At 35.4% G+C, this 18,621-nt stretch overlaps 2 protein-coding genes across 2 annotated transcripts in view; both read right to left on the bottom strand.

The window, feature by feature from the left end:
• Window positions 1-11,080, bottom strand: part of LOC123526736 (sushi, von Willebrand factor type A, EGF and pentraxin domain-containing protein 1-like) — a 23,115-nt gene extending 12,035 nt beyond the window's left edge. The window contains exons 1-7 of the mRNA XM_053522560.1: window positions 11,065-11,080; window positions 8,591-8,761; window positions 6,748-6,912; window positions 3,716-3,886; window positions 3,048-3,218; window positions 2,573-2,743; window positions 1,662-1,832 (exon numbers count right to left, since the gene is read on the bottom strand). Of these exons, the coding sequence (XP_053378535.1) occupies window positions 1,662-1,832; window positions 2,573-2,743; window positions 3,048-3,218; window positions 3,716-3,886; window positions 6,748-6,912; window positions 8,591-8,761; window positions 11,065-11,080 (1,036 nt within the window). The remainder of the gene's footprint in view (window positions 1-1,661; window positions 1,833-2,572; window positions 2,744-3,047; window positions 3,219-3,715; window positions 3,887-6,747; window positions 6,913-8,590; window positions 8,762-11,064) is intronic.
• LOC128548144 (rho GTPase-activating protein gacV-like) lies at window positions 10,741-18,621 on the bottom strand. Its single transcript, XM_053522559.1, has 5 exons — window positions 18,612-18,621; window positions 17,885-17,934; window positions 16,753-16,806; window positions 16,291-16,441; window positions 10,741-11,225 (listed from the first exon to the last, which is right to left on the bottom strand). Exons 1-5 carry the CDS (start codon window positions 18,619-18,621, stop codon window positions 11,110-11,112), a joined length of 381 nt encoding a protein of 126 aa, XP_053378534.1. The 3' UTR covers window positions 10,741-11,109.

Raw genomic sequence — 18,621 nt, 5'->3', positions numbered from 1 at the left:
TTCACGTCCGTAAACATAGGTTCATGGCTGTAAACCCATGTTCATGCCCAAAATTCATTGTTGATTCTATAATCCTAATATATCGACCGTAAACCATGGTTTACGTTTGATAAACTAGGTTTCTCGATTGAACTATGAGTTTCGGTCGTTATCCTATGTTTACGATCGTTATCCTATGTTTACGCTCGTAAACCCCGGTTCACGCTCGTAAACCATAGTTTACGAACGTGAACCTATGTTTACGACCGTGGACTGGTGTTTACAATCGTGAACCTACATTAACGAGCGTGAACTATGGTTCACGGCGTTATCCTATGTTTTCGCTCGAAAATATTAGTTAGTATTCGAAAAACCTAGTTTTACGTTCGAAAAACCTAGTTTATCGATCGTTAATCCTAGTTTTTCGACCGTGAACTAGGGTTCACGTAATTATTTGACAATTGGCTTGCCATAAAGGTACGTTTCAGTACGGATAACTACGTTTTAGTACTTTTAACTACGGATGAATAAATTTCAACCAAGTTGTGCTAAAGTAACGCTCAAGTGGCTACGATCACCCAAACGTTTGTGCATACTCAAAAGTTTGAGAAACTTGCAAGTTTGAGATAAGTCTTGAATGCGTTTTGACCAAGTACGGATTACTTCTTTGAGGTACGGCTTAGGTACGGATCGATATGGATTACTACGTTTCTATCCGTGGCTAGACGTAGCTGTCCGTGCCGTATGTGTGACTGGGGTATTAGCACGACAGTCGTATTGAGTAATTGAGTATTGATCCTTAGCTGAACGTAGTTATCCGAGGCTGCCCGTACTTAAGCGTAGATCAACGTAGTTCACCGCAGACCCGTCCAAGAGGTGGGCAAGTTGCCAGGCGCAGTAAAACGTAGTTCAACGTAGTACTTATTCGTGTCCTGTATTTTTTGTTCCCCGTTTCTCACCATTTTTCCCGTACTAAGACGTACTGCTCCGTATTTATCCGTGTCCGCCCCCGCCTTCCACCACAGACCAATCCTATCCGACCCATACCTCAACGCACGGACTTATCCGTATATGTGACTGTAGCTTAAGTTTTACTGTAAAGCTTTTCAGTTTGTACATTCCGGCTTGGTTGGTTTCAATAGTCCCGCTTTCATAGCTTTGGGCATTGTTTATTATCACCTCTTGGATATAGTTCCTGCTTTTTTTTCCTTTTAGCAGTTTTTTGTGAAATGTAGGCGGCATAACCTTGGATCCTCTCTATAGATTCCAGTATATCTTATTTTGTCTATTACTTTCTCGTTAAAGAGATAGCCCATTATTGTATCTGATGACTTTATTCCTTTTCTTCTAGTAGTTGAACTCTGATCATTTTTTTAAGGTTCGGTGTGCACTGTCGTATGCAAACATCTGCTGATGTCTCCAAATTATGTTTTGTCATTTGTAGCATGTGCAAATGTTTAGTTCTGTCCAAGACGGTAGCAAACATTTCGACTAACGCCCAAAAAGAGGCTCGATCAAACCGAGCCTATAACAGTTTCGTTTGTGTCGTGTTGGGCGACTTGTGTAGTTTTCACTTTTCCTTTTTAGTAAAATTCTACATAGTAGAAAATAATGCTTTCAAACGTGCAGAGCTATCTTTATATTGAGAGATTTATATATGGAAAAAGTAATATATTAGATACCTTTGATGGTACATGTTGGCGTTTCCCAACTTCCACTTGCCTGGCATGTTATTGTAGCTCCATTTGAATCGTATCCAGGGTCACAGGTGACAGATGCAGTCGATCCATAAGTAGTAGTATTAGCGGTTAGGCTTACTGTCCCGTCAGATACAAAAGGTGTCGAGCCACAGTCTTTAAAAATAATAATAAAATCATAATAACAATTAAAATACAGTCAATGATATTGTTTCTAGTAGAAATTATGTAGCAACTTTGTGCAAATACCCTGAAACCATTAATGAAACTATTATTTACATAACTTTTGCTGTCCGCCTGTTACTACAGACCAGCCAATTTAACAGTAATCAGATAGAACGAGAGGTCGAGGCTCTTTGAATGAGTTGAATAAATGCAGTAATTATTAACTATAATAAACACCGCACTGAAAATATTCTTACTAGGATGATATATAAATCACCTTTGATAGTACATGTTGGTGTCTCCCACATTCCACTTGCCTGGCATGTAATGATAGCTGCATTTGAATCATGCCCATCATCACAATTTACACTTGCAGTTGATCCATAAGTAGTAGTTGTAGCGGTAAGGCTCACAGTCCCGTTAGATACAGATGGTGTAAAGCCACAGTCTTTTAAAATGATATTCATTATAATTAAAATGCAGGCTAAGATATTTTACCAACACTAATTATATGCTACAATTAATCAGATGAACTGACATCGTTTTTATGATAAAAGTCATTTACCAAGTTTTTTTATCAGCTTGTTATGACAAACTTATTCAATGATCTTCAGGTAGAAACACATAATGAGGCTATTTGAGTAAAGGCAAAACCTATCAAGTGTTACAAAATTCATCACTGATTGATATTGGGAGATGCCTATGTGTGACTAGAGTGATATAGAAATTACCTTTAATGGTGCATGTTGGTGTCTGCCAAGCTCCGTTGTCCTGACATGTTATTGTAGCTACATTTGAATCATATCCAGTGTCACAAGTTAGAGATGCAGTAGATCCATAAGTAGTAGTTGTAGCGGTAAGGCTCACAGTCCCGTTAGATACAGATGGTGTCAAGCCACAGTCTTTTTAATTGATATTCATTGTAATTAAAATGCAGGCTAAGATATTTTACCAACACTGATTACAAGTCACAATTAGTCAGATGAACTGACATCGTTTTTATGATAAAAGTCATTTACCAAGTTTTTTATCATCAGCTTGTTATGGCAAACATACAATTCAATCATCTTCAGGTTGAAACACATAGTAAGGCTATTTACAACTAATAGAGTGAAGGCAAAGCGTATCAAATTTTACAAAATTCATCACTGATTAATATTGGGAGATACCTATGTGTGACTAGAGTAATATAAATGTAGAAATTACCTTTAATGGTGCATGTTGGTGTCTGCCAAACTCCATTGTCCTGACATGTTATTGTAGCTACATTTGAATCATATCCAGTGTCACAAGTTAGAGATGCAGTAGATCCATAAGTAGTAGTTGTAGCGGTTAGGCTCACAGTCCCGTTAGATACAGATGGTGCAGAGCCACAGTCTTTTAAAAATACATTTTATCATTATCAGCTTGAATACGTTGATAGTTTGAAAACGTACTACATCTTTTCAGATACGCAGAACGCATGCTTATGAAGCAAAATAATTTAATAAGCAGTAAACTTTCTCCTCCAAATATAAATTTAAATATTTTTTTCTCAGAAGGTTATTATCTTCTTTCAAGTTCTAAACAAATATGTTCTATGGAAAGAAATAGATGACAAATATTACTTGCTATAAATACTGCGGCTTATGTAAAAGTACACTTTTGGCTTATGTTGTAACTCCTGTTACCCTAAAGTTTACGTTACTTTTTCGGCTACCTGATACAAAACCTGTAAGATTTAATAGTCTCTTGGTAGAACCAGATGAGGAGGTCTCTTCAATCCGATCTGATGGAATGCATTATATCTTCAGTCTTATATACTTAATATTCACTTTAGTCTGTTCTGCACGTTTGATTAACCGGGTGTGAGAGATATTGAAAAGTTTATGTACCTTTGATGGTACATGTTGGCGTTTCCCAAGTTCCACTTGCCTGGCATGTTATTGCAGCTCCGTTTGAATCATATCCTGGGTCACAGGTGACAGATGCAGTAGATCCATAAGTAGTAGTATTAGCTGTTGGTCTTACTATCCCGTCAGATACAGATGGCACAGAGCCACAGTCTTTTTAAGAATAATTTTAAACTAATAAAAATATTCATTTTAAGACGATGGTACATTGAAACATATTGGAGCTTAGCAGGTACACTGAAATTATTTCTTAGACCTATCGTTAATAAATGTTTTTATTTTACATATGTTACATCAAAATGTTTTTATTTTCCATGTGTTACATCAAACCTACCTATTTTACAGTCTCCATAAAGAGCTAGATGATGAGATTCCCTTTAGCAACCTAATGTTAGGGGAAATCTATTAAGTCGTTTATCCTTCAGCTATGATTAATATTGTAGCTTCATCTATGACAAACACCAACATATAAAATACCTTTGATGGTACATGTTGGTATGTCCCAACTCCCACTTGCCGTGCATGTAATTGTTGCTCCATTTGAATCATATCCCGGGTCACAGGCGACACTTGCTGTTGATCCATAAGTAGTAGTTGTAGAGGTTAAGCTCACAGTCCCGTCAGTGATATTTGGAACCGAGCCGCAGTCTAGTTGAAAATAAGTTTTGATAAGATAAATCTAATTATAATAACAATTAAGGCTGTGTACTTTTTATCACAACTTGATATATATTCTTATATCTGTAGTATGAATGTGTAATGAACATTTAAATCTTTTCTCTCTCTAAGACTAATACTAAGAAGTTTGAAACATTATTCATGTACCGTACTGGGTATAATTTTTGCTAAATATTATAACAAGGAACTATTATTTCGCTTAAGTGTTTTGAGCACATAGATTCTTGCCACTAACCTTAGTCCTAAACTATATTTCTATTAAAGAAATTCCGTTTAAGTCGGATCCACTTGCGGTGAGCTAAACATTGTCGTAAAAGAGCTGCCTGGTGTATGTGTTTTACATCAATCTTTTTTTATATAATTATATATTCGGCATAAATGTTTAACTCAGTTTGAGTGTCCTGCGCAAATACCAGGTTTTTATGTTTAAGGTAAATGCAGCGTTTGGGCTTCAAAGGTCATGTCTAATCTTGACTGCATCAATTGATATGCAAGGATTAATTATTGTATATTAGAAAGAAATGTTTGCATTGATAAGACTCCGTGTTGCTCTTATCTGGAACGGCAACAGTAAAATTTGGCTGAAAGCTCATTTAAGGGTTATTTCGGGCCACACCTTAACATGCATGGATCAGTCAGTCTTCCGTTTGACACAAATGTTAAACTCATACGTGGTAAAATGCGCAAATGTCCTACACTTACATCTAAGGTACAGATCACACGATTGGTAAAAAATGAATTTTAGAGCTTGTTCCGGTGAAACTTAGATATGCATAAAGCAACATAGTTTTCTGTGGCAGAAATGTATTTTTTAATAGGACTGAGTGAAAGGCGAAAACAACAGTCCACTTTTCGGTTGATTCATCTATTGTACAAAGTGATCTATTATTACCTTTAATGGTACATATTGGTGTCTCCCAGCTCCCATTTGCCTGGCATGTTATTGTCGCTCCATTTGAATCATATCCAGGGTCACATGCGACCGTTGCAGTTGATCCATAAGTAGTAGTTGTAGAGGTTAGGCTTACAGTACCATTAGATACAGCTGGTGTAGAGCTACAGTCTTTTTAAAGGTATATTTCATTAGAATTAAAAAGTAACCATTGATATTTTTAACGTTTCAGATAAACTGCGCTTCATTACATGATAAACCGTCAACTCTATTCTCCGAACATGTATTTTTTAATAGGACTGAGTGAAAGGCGAAAACAACAGTCCACTTTTCGGTTGATTCATCTATTGTACAAAGTGATCTAGTATTACCTTTAATGGTACATATTGGTGTCTCCCAGCTCCCATTTGCCTGGCATGTTATTGTCGCTCCATTTGAATCATATCCAGGTTCACATGCGACCGTTGCAGTTGATCCATAAGTAGTAGTTGTAGAGGTTAGGCTTACAGTACCATTAGATACAGCTGGTGTAGAGCTACAGTCTTTTTAAAGGTATATTTCATTAGAATTAAAAAGTAACCATTGATATTTTTAACGTTTCAGATAAACTGCGCTTCATTACATGATAAACCGTCAACTCTATTCTCCGAACATCTCAATTAACTCCTCGTAAATCATTTTATATTTCTTCAAAGTCGAAACAATTAGGTACTCAAGGGAAATGAATGTGGCAATTGTTGAAGTTTAGATAAACGTATTTAGCTTAATGTTTGTAATCTTTCTAGACTTTTGTTATAACTTATACTTCTGTTGTAAATGCTGCTATAATAATTCTTATAACACATTGTTTAAAATATTTTTGCATTATATCCATTTTTAAAACATTATTCTGATCATCGCTGTTTTCATTTAATTATTAATAAAACATATGATGAATTGTTGCCTTTCCTATACATTATGAGTGCATTTACTTCCACTTAAGTTTGTACATCAATGTACCCTCAGAAAAAAAAACTGTTGATGAATGTTACTATCCGGACATTTAGTGTTTATCTTATGTTTGTGAATACTAAACATTTGTGATAATTGTTGCTCTCATATAGTTACCCATCTGATTACACAAGTCCACAATGTAAATAGTATCGGTTATGAACAAAAGACAAATGCTCCTTGTTGCGATCTTATAGAAGACAATGTCAATTTAGTCTTTAAATCTTTAACTTAAAAATACTTATTATTTACTTGACAACAAAGATTGTAATTTAAAAAATCATTTGATAACTATTTAATAATATTTCAAAACTCCTAGTGGTCTGGTAATCTACCGAGTATCGGTTTGAATCAAGTCAGGCAACATGTGACGGACGCAGCTCATCGAACAGTCCAAGTTGCGTTTTATATTTGGAAAATTTATTTTTTACGAAGGAATGACATATATATATACCTTTAATAATACATGCTGGTGTTTCCCAACTTCCATTTGCCTGACATGTTATTGAGGATTGGTTTGAATCATATCCAGGGTTACAGTTGACAACTGCAGTTGATCCATAAGTGGTTGTAGATGGGCTCACACTGCCGTCAGATATAGATGGTGCTGGGCCACAGTCTTTTCAAAAAAAAAATCATTATCATGAATATGATTGCATTATTTTTCCAATACTGAAAATATATCACAACTGAACAGAAATGCTAATGCCACTTGTATTTCAATATCATGTTTCTTATGTCATTTTCCTAAAAAACTTTCAGTGTCATAATCGAAATTAATTTTGTCGAAATCAAATACATACTTTCACGTTGGAATATTATATCATTACTGTGGTATGTTTGCAGCTGATATTTTAACACACACGTATATACATCTTTACATAACTGATTTTAGATATGCTTTACATTTTTAAATGGATGTTTTAGATATGTTTTACTTTATTCATAGTGTTCTTTACATTTTTACATGGATGTTTTTAGTTATGCTGCTTTACATTTTTAGATCAATGTTTATGCTTTACAGCTGGCGTTTGCAATATGACTTCTTCTCGGCAATATATAAACATTTTGTGCCGATTCGCCGTACAACCCAACTCACTCACTCATTACTGTGGTCCCTATAAAATGAACCTATAAATTAAGAGATAAATATGTAGGTAGAACCAGGAGACGAGCTTCTATGAATTTATTTGAGAGAAGACATTGTCTATAAAAAATATCATGCATTTTATATCTCTGATTTATATTTGGAAGATTCATCCCTGATAGATGAATAATGTAACTAAGATTATATATATTGGTATCCCCTAAATCTAACACATCTTACCAACTACAGTCTTTACTTCAAACATGTACTACTACGCAGCTTACTGTCTCAGTTGAACCTACGGACAGCGGGAATCCCTAATAAATCTTGCTATACGCAGATCAATTATGTGCTATAACCTCTTATTTTGCATTTTGCAGACTGCCAAATTCCATTTGGCTTGCAAGTAATAAACGGTTTATTAGCCTCATATCCAGAATTGCAGTTGATCCTACTGTAGAGTCAGAGTCCTCGAGCGTGACTGTTGGTAAGGAACCACAGTCTTAAAACGAAATTATTATCATTAATTTTATTTCAGTACATAAAGATACTGTGTAAATTATATTGGCTTGTCCATATTTCCGATAAAGGTATGTCTACTTTTCCGGTAAATTATAATTTTCATCGGTTGATAAAGGTTTATTCTTCTTCAATCTAAAAGTGTATGAAAGATCATCGAAAATAGCATTTCAATTATGAATTGTTGGTAGGAAAACACAGTCTTGTTACGGAATGTTGACATTATTATTTATTTATATGTCCCTGTTACTAACGTTTGAAAAAAGTACATTGGAGGAATGGATGATAGTTTTTCAATATGTTTATAGTTGATATCGCATGACTCCTTTAAGCTACATAAATCGTCGGTCCATAGGCTTTGCTACGAAACAGGTCTTCGATCCTCGAGCAAATAGTTTTGACTAGAGACCAAGACGCCATTTAATAGATATACATTATTGCAGCTTATAAACCACACTGATAGATCAAGATTATGATAAGACAAATAGGAAATAAAAATAGATTTGCAAAATAAAATAGCTATATCGGAAATCCAAATGTACAGAAAGATCAATGTGAATGGGTCATCCTCACATCTTCGTTTAGAAGACCAAGTCAGATTGGTCCAATGCCTGAAGTTTCCAATCCTGCTCCCTACTGAATTTTTACAGTAATTTCCATTACATATTGCAATTTAAATATTTACTCAAACCTCTTATTTTGCATTTTGCAGACTGCCATATTCCACTTGGTTTGCAAGTAATAGACGGTTTGTCAGCCTCATATCCAGAATCGCAGCGGATACTTGCAGTTGATCCTACTGTTGAGTCTGAGTCATCGAGCGTGGCATTTCCATTCTGTATTGTTGGTAAGGAACCACAGTCTTAAAACGAAATGATTATCAATCATTTTTTTAAATAAACAAAAAGCTCGATAACTGCATCTCTGTTTTTCCAGTAAAATCTAACAGGCTCTCTAGAAATGTTCGCTATTACGTATTCTTGTATGCTATTGCTATTGTCACGCTATTACATATTCTTGTATGCTATTGCTATTGTCACGCTATTACGTATTCTTGTATGCTATTGCTATTGTCACGCTATTACATATTATTGTATGCTATTGCTATTGTCACGCTATTATGTATTCTTGTATGCTATTGCTATTGTCACGTTATTACATATTCTTATATGCTATTGCTATTGTCATGCTATTACGTATTCTTTATGCTACTTCTGTTTGATTACATATTCTCAAATGCTATTTTCATGTTATTACTTATTCTGGAATCCTTTTTCTGTGTATTCTGGTATGCTACTTCAGTGCAATTACGTATTCTCGTATGCTATCACGTGCAATTACGTATTATCGTATGCTATCACGTGCAATTACGTATTCTCGTATGCTATCACAGCATTCCTAGATGATCATTAACGCAGCACACAGCTTTCTGTACCAACCAAGGAATGCCCACATGACTACACTGGCATACAGAGAATATGTAACCGAATGGAATTAAGGACATTTTTTATGTCCACTACCTTATACAAGCAACAAGAAATGATATATCCCCATATAACACCCAACTTACTGTGAAATCATTAATATTCTTGGGGGACTAATTTTCGTGGATTTCGCGGTTGAGTCAATCCACAAAAATTAACCCCAACGAACAAGTAAATTTCCCATTCATTTCATGTTCAAAAGTTGAAATCCACTAATTTATATCCCCACGAAATTGCTGTTTAGACCAAGACCACGAAATTTTATGCCCACGAAATTAAATGATTTCACAGTATCTAACGTTCAATTTATTATATACCTATACATTGCTTAACCAAGCTGTATCATCTCAAAATCTTGTACATTTCACATAATAATGTTTGTGGTATGTATTTGTCAATATTTTACCATGTTCCAATTTTTGGACACTAAAACAAGAGCTGTCTCCGTAGGATGACACATGCCCCCGATGGCACTTTGAATGAATAGTTATGGCTGATGTTAGAGTTTAGGACCTTTGACCTACGGACCTGGGTCTTGCGCGCAACACATTGTCTTACTGTGTCACACATTCATGCATAGTTATTTTAAAATCCATGCATGAATGACAAAGATATGGACCGGACATGCCCATCAATGCACTATCACGAAAAATGATCTTTAACGTCTAAGTGTGACCTTAACCTTTGAGCTACGGACCTGGGTCTTGCGTGTGACAGGTCGTCTTATTGTGGTACACATTCATGCCAAGTTATTTGAAAATCCATCCATCGATGACAAAGATATGGACCGGACACGCCCATCAATGCACTATTCTTTAACGTCTAAGTGTGACCTTGACCTTTGAGCTACGGACCTGGGTCTTGCGCACTGCACGTCGTCTTACTGTGGTACACATTCATGCCAAGTTATTTGAAAATCCATCCATCGATGACAAAGATATGGACCGGACACGCCCATCACTGCACTATCCTTTAACGTCTAAGTGTGACCTTGACCTTTGAGCTACGGACCTGGGTCTTGCGCACTGCACGTTGTCTTACTGTGGTACACATTCATGCCAAGTTGTTTGAAAATCCATCCATCGATGACAAAGATATGGACCGGACACGCCCATCAATGCAATATCCTTTAACGTCTAAGTGTGACCTTGACCTTAGAGCTACGGACCTGGGTCTTGCGCACTGCACGTCGTCTTACTGTGGTACACATTCATGCCAAGTTATTTGAAATCCATCCATCGATGACAAAGATATGGACCGGACACAAAAATTGCGGACAGACCGACAGACAGACAGACGGTTCAAAAACTATATGCCTCCCTTCGGGGGCATAAAAAGCTCATGGTTTTTTTCCTGACTGTTGTAAAATTAGCCACTTAACATATTCTAACCTCTACCTTTGCTACTTTCATTTTTTTCTTTCAGTATGGATGGCAAATCAATGACCATATAAACATAGTATGGCATGATATATTTGTGACACTAAGAAGCATGTATTATGTATGTACAAAAGATGTCAATATTAGCAAGTAAGTGTGAAATGCTAATCACAAAGCTGAAGTGTGGCGAAACTGAATTTTTTTTTATGTATGGTGTTTGTTTTCATAATGTCCATACAGTCATAGAGAAACATACAGGTATATAATCAACAGATCTAGTGTAAAATTTGAAATGCAACAACCTGACTGCACAGACATATCTATAAAAAATCAAGAAGAAGTGAGAGTTAAGGTTCTTTTGCTACAAGAGCAGTACCTACCAGAGAGCCTTGTAATTGTAACTTGAGCTCTGCCATTTGCTGAGTTAACTGTTCTTTCTCTCTCTCCAGATTGGCCACAGAATCTGACAAAAGATATATCGAGATATAAATCTATGACAGAACCTAACAATAAATATATAGCGTTATTTATGTACATGATTGAATCTGACAAGATATTATAGAGATATATCCTTGTACCAAAGAATCTTGCAAGCAATATATTGTTATACGCCAATGAATGATGGAATCTGACAAATATTATATATATATTAAAGATAATTATAAATGTGTATGATTGACTCCAAAAATAAATATATAGAGACATATACTTGTATCAAAGAAAGTTGCAAGAAATATATTGCTTGTTTTGGGTATTTCAGTTATGAAACGGCTGGCAGTTAACCTAACCAGTGTTCCTGGATTCTGTACCAGTACAAACCTGTTCTCAACAAGTAAATGCCAACTTCCACACACAAATCAGAGATGGAGGACGAATGATTTCAGATACATTATGTCTTTTATCAAAAGGTAATGGAGAACATATGTCTCACCAGGGCATCAAACTCATGACCCTGCGATCCATAGATCTGCGCTTCCTTTATTTAGCTAAGCGGGCGGGCTTAGCATTATATTGAGATACACCCATGAATGATGGAATCTGACAAAATTAATCTTATATAAAGATATACATGTATATGATAGAATCTTGCAAGAAATATATTAAGATATACCCAATGGGCTACCAAAATTTTGTCTATTGTTGCCGGACCATGTTGCTTTATTTGACAATATTTGCTTAGTGCTTGTATTCTATGGTTTGGTTTCATAATTTTAGCCATACACATAATATTATGTTCTTATAGATTTTGTTCTACAATAAAGCAATTACCATTACTCATTTTCTTCTTACTGGAGTTTTTATGAGAGTTTCAAGATAAAACTAGTTAAACTGGGAATTCTTCTCCATTAAGTTATTGAAAAATGAAAGTATCATAAATAAAACTGTCAGTCAATTTTCATTTTACTTTATAAATCCCTTACTTATTTCAATCATATTCATTCTCAATATTATTTAGTGAAAAGATTCATAAAAGGACTACAACCAAGTAAATAATGTGTACTGCCTATTTACTTTTCCGAATATATGTTTGTCTATACTACTGTACAGTTTCTGATATGAACTTGCCGATTTTTGTTGATTAATAGTTGAGTTTTGCATTCTGTGCAAGTATCTAAATTTAAAAGCATAGACTTGATGTAAGCACCAAACTGCATCATAAGCAACTGTCACTGATCCGATGTGTTTGATAAATATTGATGAGAATGAAAACAAAAGTACACTTTGACAGGTGGCGGTAAAGTTGTTTTAATTTTAAGACTGGTTTTGCATATGAGCCACACCATGAGAAAACCAACATAGTGCATTTGCGACCAGCATGGATCCAGACCAGCCCGTGCATCCGCACAGTCTGGTCAGGATTCATGCTGTTCGCTTTCAGGAGAAACCGTTAGTGAACAGCATGGATACTGACCAGACTGCACGGATGCGCAGGCTGGTCTGGATCCATGCTGGTCGCAAATGCACTATGTTGGTTTTCTAATGGTGCAGCTCATATACTGTTTTGAAAGCTATGGTTCAGCTATTTCAATGCTGTTGGATCAGTTTAAAATCGTGTGTGCACTTGATTTGTAAACATTTACCTCCGAGTACGACTACAATAGGTAACTGTTTGCCGACTGTGTCAATAGGTGATCAGATAATTACTGCCTACACATCTCTCACTCATTAAACAAGAGGATTATTGGCGACAGTTAAAATTCATGCTTTGCTGTGGCCATCATGAAGAGTATATTATTGATTTCAAGACCACTTAATAGAAATTTAAGGTAGACTGCACAATCTGAAAATATTTAGTACTGTGGCAGAATTTTCTGGCAGCCCCCCCACCCCCGACCCCCAGGGCTCTAGACATGGGAATTCTCAAACCTTAATATCTGTATCTAGAAAAATTCCCTCATAACAAAATGTATTTCTATGGATTGCTTTAGAGAATGAAATCTCATCACAATTTTTGCATAAACCCATCTTAAATTTTGCATAAACTCACATTAATTTTTGCATAAACCCATCTTAAATTTTAACCTTAATTTTTGCATAAACTCACCTTAATTTTTGCATAAACCTATCTTAATTTTTGCATAAATCTGCACAAACTCCCATCTTAAGTTCTTCATAAAAATGCTATAAACTTGAAAATAAATATGTTACTTCATTAAAGAACTTTTATACTTTAGACAGGGGTGCATGCGTACTGAGCATTGACAAATCACTAACCCTTGACAGCAAACAGTGTCCAAATCAATACCTTTGTCAATAGAAAGCAACATATTGGACAACTACCCTTTGAATAATTTATCTAATCTAGCCTTATCTTTAGATGCAGAAGAGGGAACTTCAGCTTCAGAAACCATAATGTTACCTGGACAGAAGTGCTAAATCAAAGCTTTCACAAAAAGTGGAACAAGATACAGCTATATCAAGGTAAGTAGGTCAGAATTTCAACTGTAAGTGCGTAAAACTTGCACCCAGCTAAACTTGGACCAGAAAAAGAAACCATGTTATTTGCAGCAGATAAATATGCTAATTAGAAACCTTCTACACCCACATAAATTGTGCATCAGTAAGCAGTGTTCAATATGCATTTATGTAAATCAGCTTTACTTTTCAACAACCATCTATTTCAATCAGAAGTCAAAATCTTAAGAGATGTGTAATTTAATTTCAATCTAGTGCAGATCAAGGTACTGTTGAAACATCCCTATTTTACCTTGTACATACCTTAAGTGTGGTACATCAAATTTGAGCAACTTTTTATGATTTTTTTTCAGTTTTTGTATATTCTATATGAGACTTATTAAATCATTATATGTAGTAAGATCACTACAAGAAATGTATGTTTTATTACTGTTTAAAAAAAATTTAATTACCACCAAACCCGGCCTTACAAATGCAAGTATTTATAAAGGGGACTATTTCTTTTAGTTTAACATAATTTCGAGTTTTACAGCTGTACATGACAGATTTTGGGATATTTCAAAATCTGAACCATAAGACAGGTTTTAAAATGGTGTGTAAGTGCTGAATGCGTATATTTCTAAGCTACCTAGATAGGCAAAGAGAGGTTATAATAATTTTATAAACTTGCATTTCAAATGAATTTTGGCTAAATATTATAAGTGTCAATGCAAATCTTTGACTGACAAATATAATATAATAATTCTTGTATTAGCATCATTCATTAGGCTAAGTTACATGAGATAATGTTTATTAAATTTATACCTTAATACACTAAAGTCTTGATTGGGAAATCTGGGTAGGAAAATCAATCCAGCAAATATCCAACATGTATTTAATACTCAGTGAACATAAATAAGTGTAAGTGATCAGTTGAGTTTTTAAACAAGAGCTGTCCGTAAGACAGCCAAGCTCGACTATTCGAAATATTGTCACAGAAGCAGGAAATTATTACCCAAAATGTTAAATATCAAAAGAGTTTTAAGTTCGAAAGGGGACATAATTTGACCAAAATGCATATCAGAGTTATGGGACTTGATGCTATCAACTAGTTTTATAACCCCGAAGAAACATGTTAAGTTTCAATTCCATAATCTGCATTAGTTTTGGAGATAGTAACTTGCATGTAAAACTTTAACCAGAATTTTCTAAGTCCAAAAGGGGGCATAATTTGCTCAAAATACAAGTTAGAGTTATGGAACTTGACCCAGTGAGCTTGGTAATTGGCCTAGAAAAAGAATAAATAAGTTTCAAAGCTATATGCCTTTTGGTAATAGCTGTATGTACTTGCACGCAAAACTTTAACCAGAATTTTCTAAGTCCAAAAGGGGGCATAATTTGCCCAAAATACATGTCAGAGTTATGGGACTTGATTCTATCAACTAGTTTTATAACCCCGAAGACACATGTGAAGTTTCAATTCAATATCTGCATTAGTTTTGGAGATAGTAACTTGCATGTAAAACTTTAACCAGGATTAAGTCCAAAAGGGGGCATAATTTGCCCAAAATACATGTCAGAGTTATGGGACTTGACCCAGTGAGGTAGGTAATTGATCTAGAAAAAGAAAAAATAAGTTTCAAATATATATGCCTTTTAGTAATAGCTGTATGTACTTGCACGCAAAACTTTAACCAGAATTTCTAAGTCCAAAAGGGGGCATAATTTGCCCAAAATACATGTCAGAGTTATGGGACTTGACCCAGTGAGGTAGGTAATTGATCTAGAAAAAGAAAAAATAAGTTTCAAATATATGCCTTTTAGTAATAGCTGTATGTACTTGCACGCAAAACTTTAACCAGAATTTCTAAGTCCAAAAGGGGGCATAATTTGCCCAAAATACATGTCAGAGTTATGGGACTTGACCCAGTGAGGTAGGTAATTGATCTAGAAAAAGAAAAAATAAGTTTCAAATCTATATGCCTTTTAGTAATAGCTGTATGTACTTGCACGCAAAACTTTAACCAGAATTTTCTAAGTCCAAAAGGGGGCATAATTTGGCCAAAATGAAGGTCAGAGTTATGGGACTTGGTGCTATCAACTAGTTTTATAACCCCAAAGACACATGTGAAGTTTCAATTCAATATCTGCATTAGTTTTGGAGATAGTAACTTGCATGTAAAACTTTAACCAGAATTTTCTAAGTCCAAAAAGGGGCATAATTTGCTCAAAATACATGTTAGAGTTATGGAACTTGACCCAGTGAGGTTGGTAATTGACCTAGAAAAAGAATAAATAAGTTTCAAAGCTATAGGCCTTTAAATGATAGCTGTATGTACTTGCATGCAAAAACTTAACCAAGGTGTGACGCCGACGCCGACACCGACGCCGACGCCAGGGTGAGTAGAATAGCTAGACTATTCTTCGAATAGTCGAGCTAAAAATCCATTTCTTTACCAAAATCAGTTTTATCACCATTAACACTAGCTGTTTACATGTACTTTTCCAGTATTTCACTTACTACAGTATATAACTCATACAGCCCGATATTCTCCTTTTCCCTATTTCTAGATATTTCTTGTTTCAACTGGTTATACTCATCATTCGGATGATTAATATCTAGTTTTATTTACCTTTAAGACTAGCTATTTCGAGGGATTTTTCCTGTTTAAACTGGTTATATTCTATTGCACGTTCCTCGTCCTGTTTCTTGTGTTCCTCGTTCTCTTTTTCCTTCTCATTCTGTAAACGACCAAACTCTGTCTCCATGTCTTCATGCTGACTCTGAAATATCATGTTCCATGTGTAAACTATATACAGCCAAATCTGAACAGTGAAACATAACCCACTCGAGAATCAATGACACACAGGGTCTTTGGCCAATTTCCCACAGTATTTAAGTTACATAACAGCGGTGTTGCATTTATGTCCTGTCACTTCAATTTTTTCAATTTCTCGAATGAAAATTTCATCATGAACATCCTTCACAAACGTAATCTCCGAGTCTCTCTATACCCATGATTCAGAAACAATAGAGACAGATAGCAGAGACCTGCACAGTCAGAAATACAAGTAACACATGAACATGTACGTACCTTCAACATTTTATATTGCTGTTGCTGTGAGTTTAGTCTGTTTGTCATCTGTTCCTAAAACAAATAAAACTTTTATAAATATTTATAATTTACAAGTGCTTTCATTTTTCAAGTAATACAAATTGATTTTTAACAAAACTTAACAGCTATCTACATCTGTATCATGTATGCTGCATATATAGATAAGAATCACTGTCCACATTCACCAAGTCCTAATGTCTACCTATTCTGACCATATCAGTGTCAACATGTGGGTTAATTTTTTTAAACATGACAGGATTTTAGTAACATAATGGCAGTCAGTTTACCAAACCTGTTCAGCATGTTAAAGTAACATCTTCATCACCAAGACCCTACAACTTCCTAACAAAATTCAGAGGTGGAGGTAAAATTATTTTAGAATGGATGGAGAACACTCACACTGTGCTTAGCACCCCCCCTCCCTCCCCCCCAAAATTCCCTAAACCAAACCCAAGAGCAGAATTATTAAATGACCTAACAATTAAGTCTTGTGCTCTACGTACTGAACTGTTGTTTTTTTTGTTTGGTTTTATGTCGCACAGACACAATTATAGATCAAATGGTGACTTTCCAGTTTTGATGGTGGAGAAAGACCACAGGTGCCCCTGCCCACCCTCCCCCCTCCTCGCATTATTTTATCACGGGCAGCCACCTGGGTAGAACCACCTACCTTCCATAAGCCAGCTGGATAGCTTCCTCACTATGCACTAAGGTATCTGGGTAAGTAACTTAGAGATGTAAAACTTGCTAAAATTAGAACAACTTGCACCTTTATACTCATGCTAAGAGTCCCTGACAGCCCTAATACCTGGAATGGCACCATAGACCTCCCTCTACCATTGAAAATTTGAGCAAGTACATGAACCAATTCATAAAGCTATACATATGATGTGATAAAAAACACCCCCTCTTCATCTAGAGCAACATAAATATCTGTGCCACTTTGACAATATTTATACTTTCCTGCTGACATGGCCATAAAGCATACAATCCTATTATGTCAAACAGAAGTCACACTCGTGTAAAATCTATACATTGAATTTGGAAGAAAGGAAATAACTTTAACCTTGGAAAAAAGTTTATCTGCACTTGATATTATAATAATACTTACTTTTTCATTATCACATCTCTGTTTCAGCTCATCTTTTGCAATAATCTGGTCTGCAAAATGTAAAACAATGCTTATTAAAACAGTCATTATTACACATGGAATTATCGTAGTTTCTTTTTCACCACATTTTACATTTTTAACCTTTAGCCTGCTGACGTTAATTGATTCTGCCTTTGCGACTAGCAAACACCAAGATGAGCCTGTACGTCTGTGCAGGTTAATCATGGTCTGCACTGTTCGCTATTCAGTCAGTAGATTTTCAGTGAACACCCCTTCATATTATAAGTGGTGCTACCCAAACTGAATAGACCAGTCCATTTGGGTAAAGGTTAACTTTATCTACCGAGTTGTTCCATGATTTGCATGTCTGCTACCTTACGATCTGCTAATTGAAAAGAGTTGAATAAATTAACCTTTACCCTGCTAAACTTCTAAAATGGACTGATCCATCATCCAATTTGGGCAGCATCACTTATTATTTAAAGGGGTGCTCACTGAAAATTTACTGACTGAATAGCAAACAGGGCAGACCATGATCAGCCTGCAAGAACGTGCAGGTTGATCTTGGTCTGCACTGGTTGCAAAGGCAAAATAACTTGCCGCCAGCAGGCTAAAAGTTAAGACAACCCATACAGAAATTATTTCTAGGTAGATTTTCCTGGGAATTCTTGATATCCTGGTGTATAAAACTCCTTGTATTCAAGAAATACTAAAATCCTAAAAATACCTTCGACCAT

The sequence above is a fragment of the Mercenaria mercenaria genome, chromosome 14 (assembly GCF_021730395.1).
Source record: "Mercenaria mercenaria strain notata chromosome 14, MADL_Memer_1, whole genome shotgun sequence".
NCBI classification, from domain to species: domain Eukaryota; kingdom Metazoa; phylum Mollusca; class Bivalvia; order Venerida; family Veneridae; genus Mercenaria; species Mercenaria mercenaria.
Note: the sequence above shows the minus strand (reverse complement) of the source record. Positions and strands in the feature narration are given on the sequence as shown.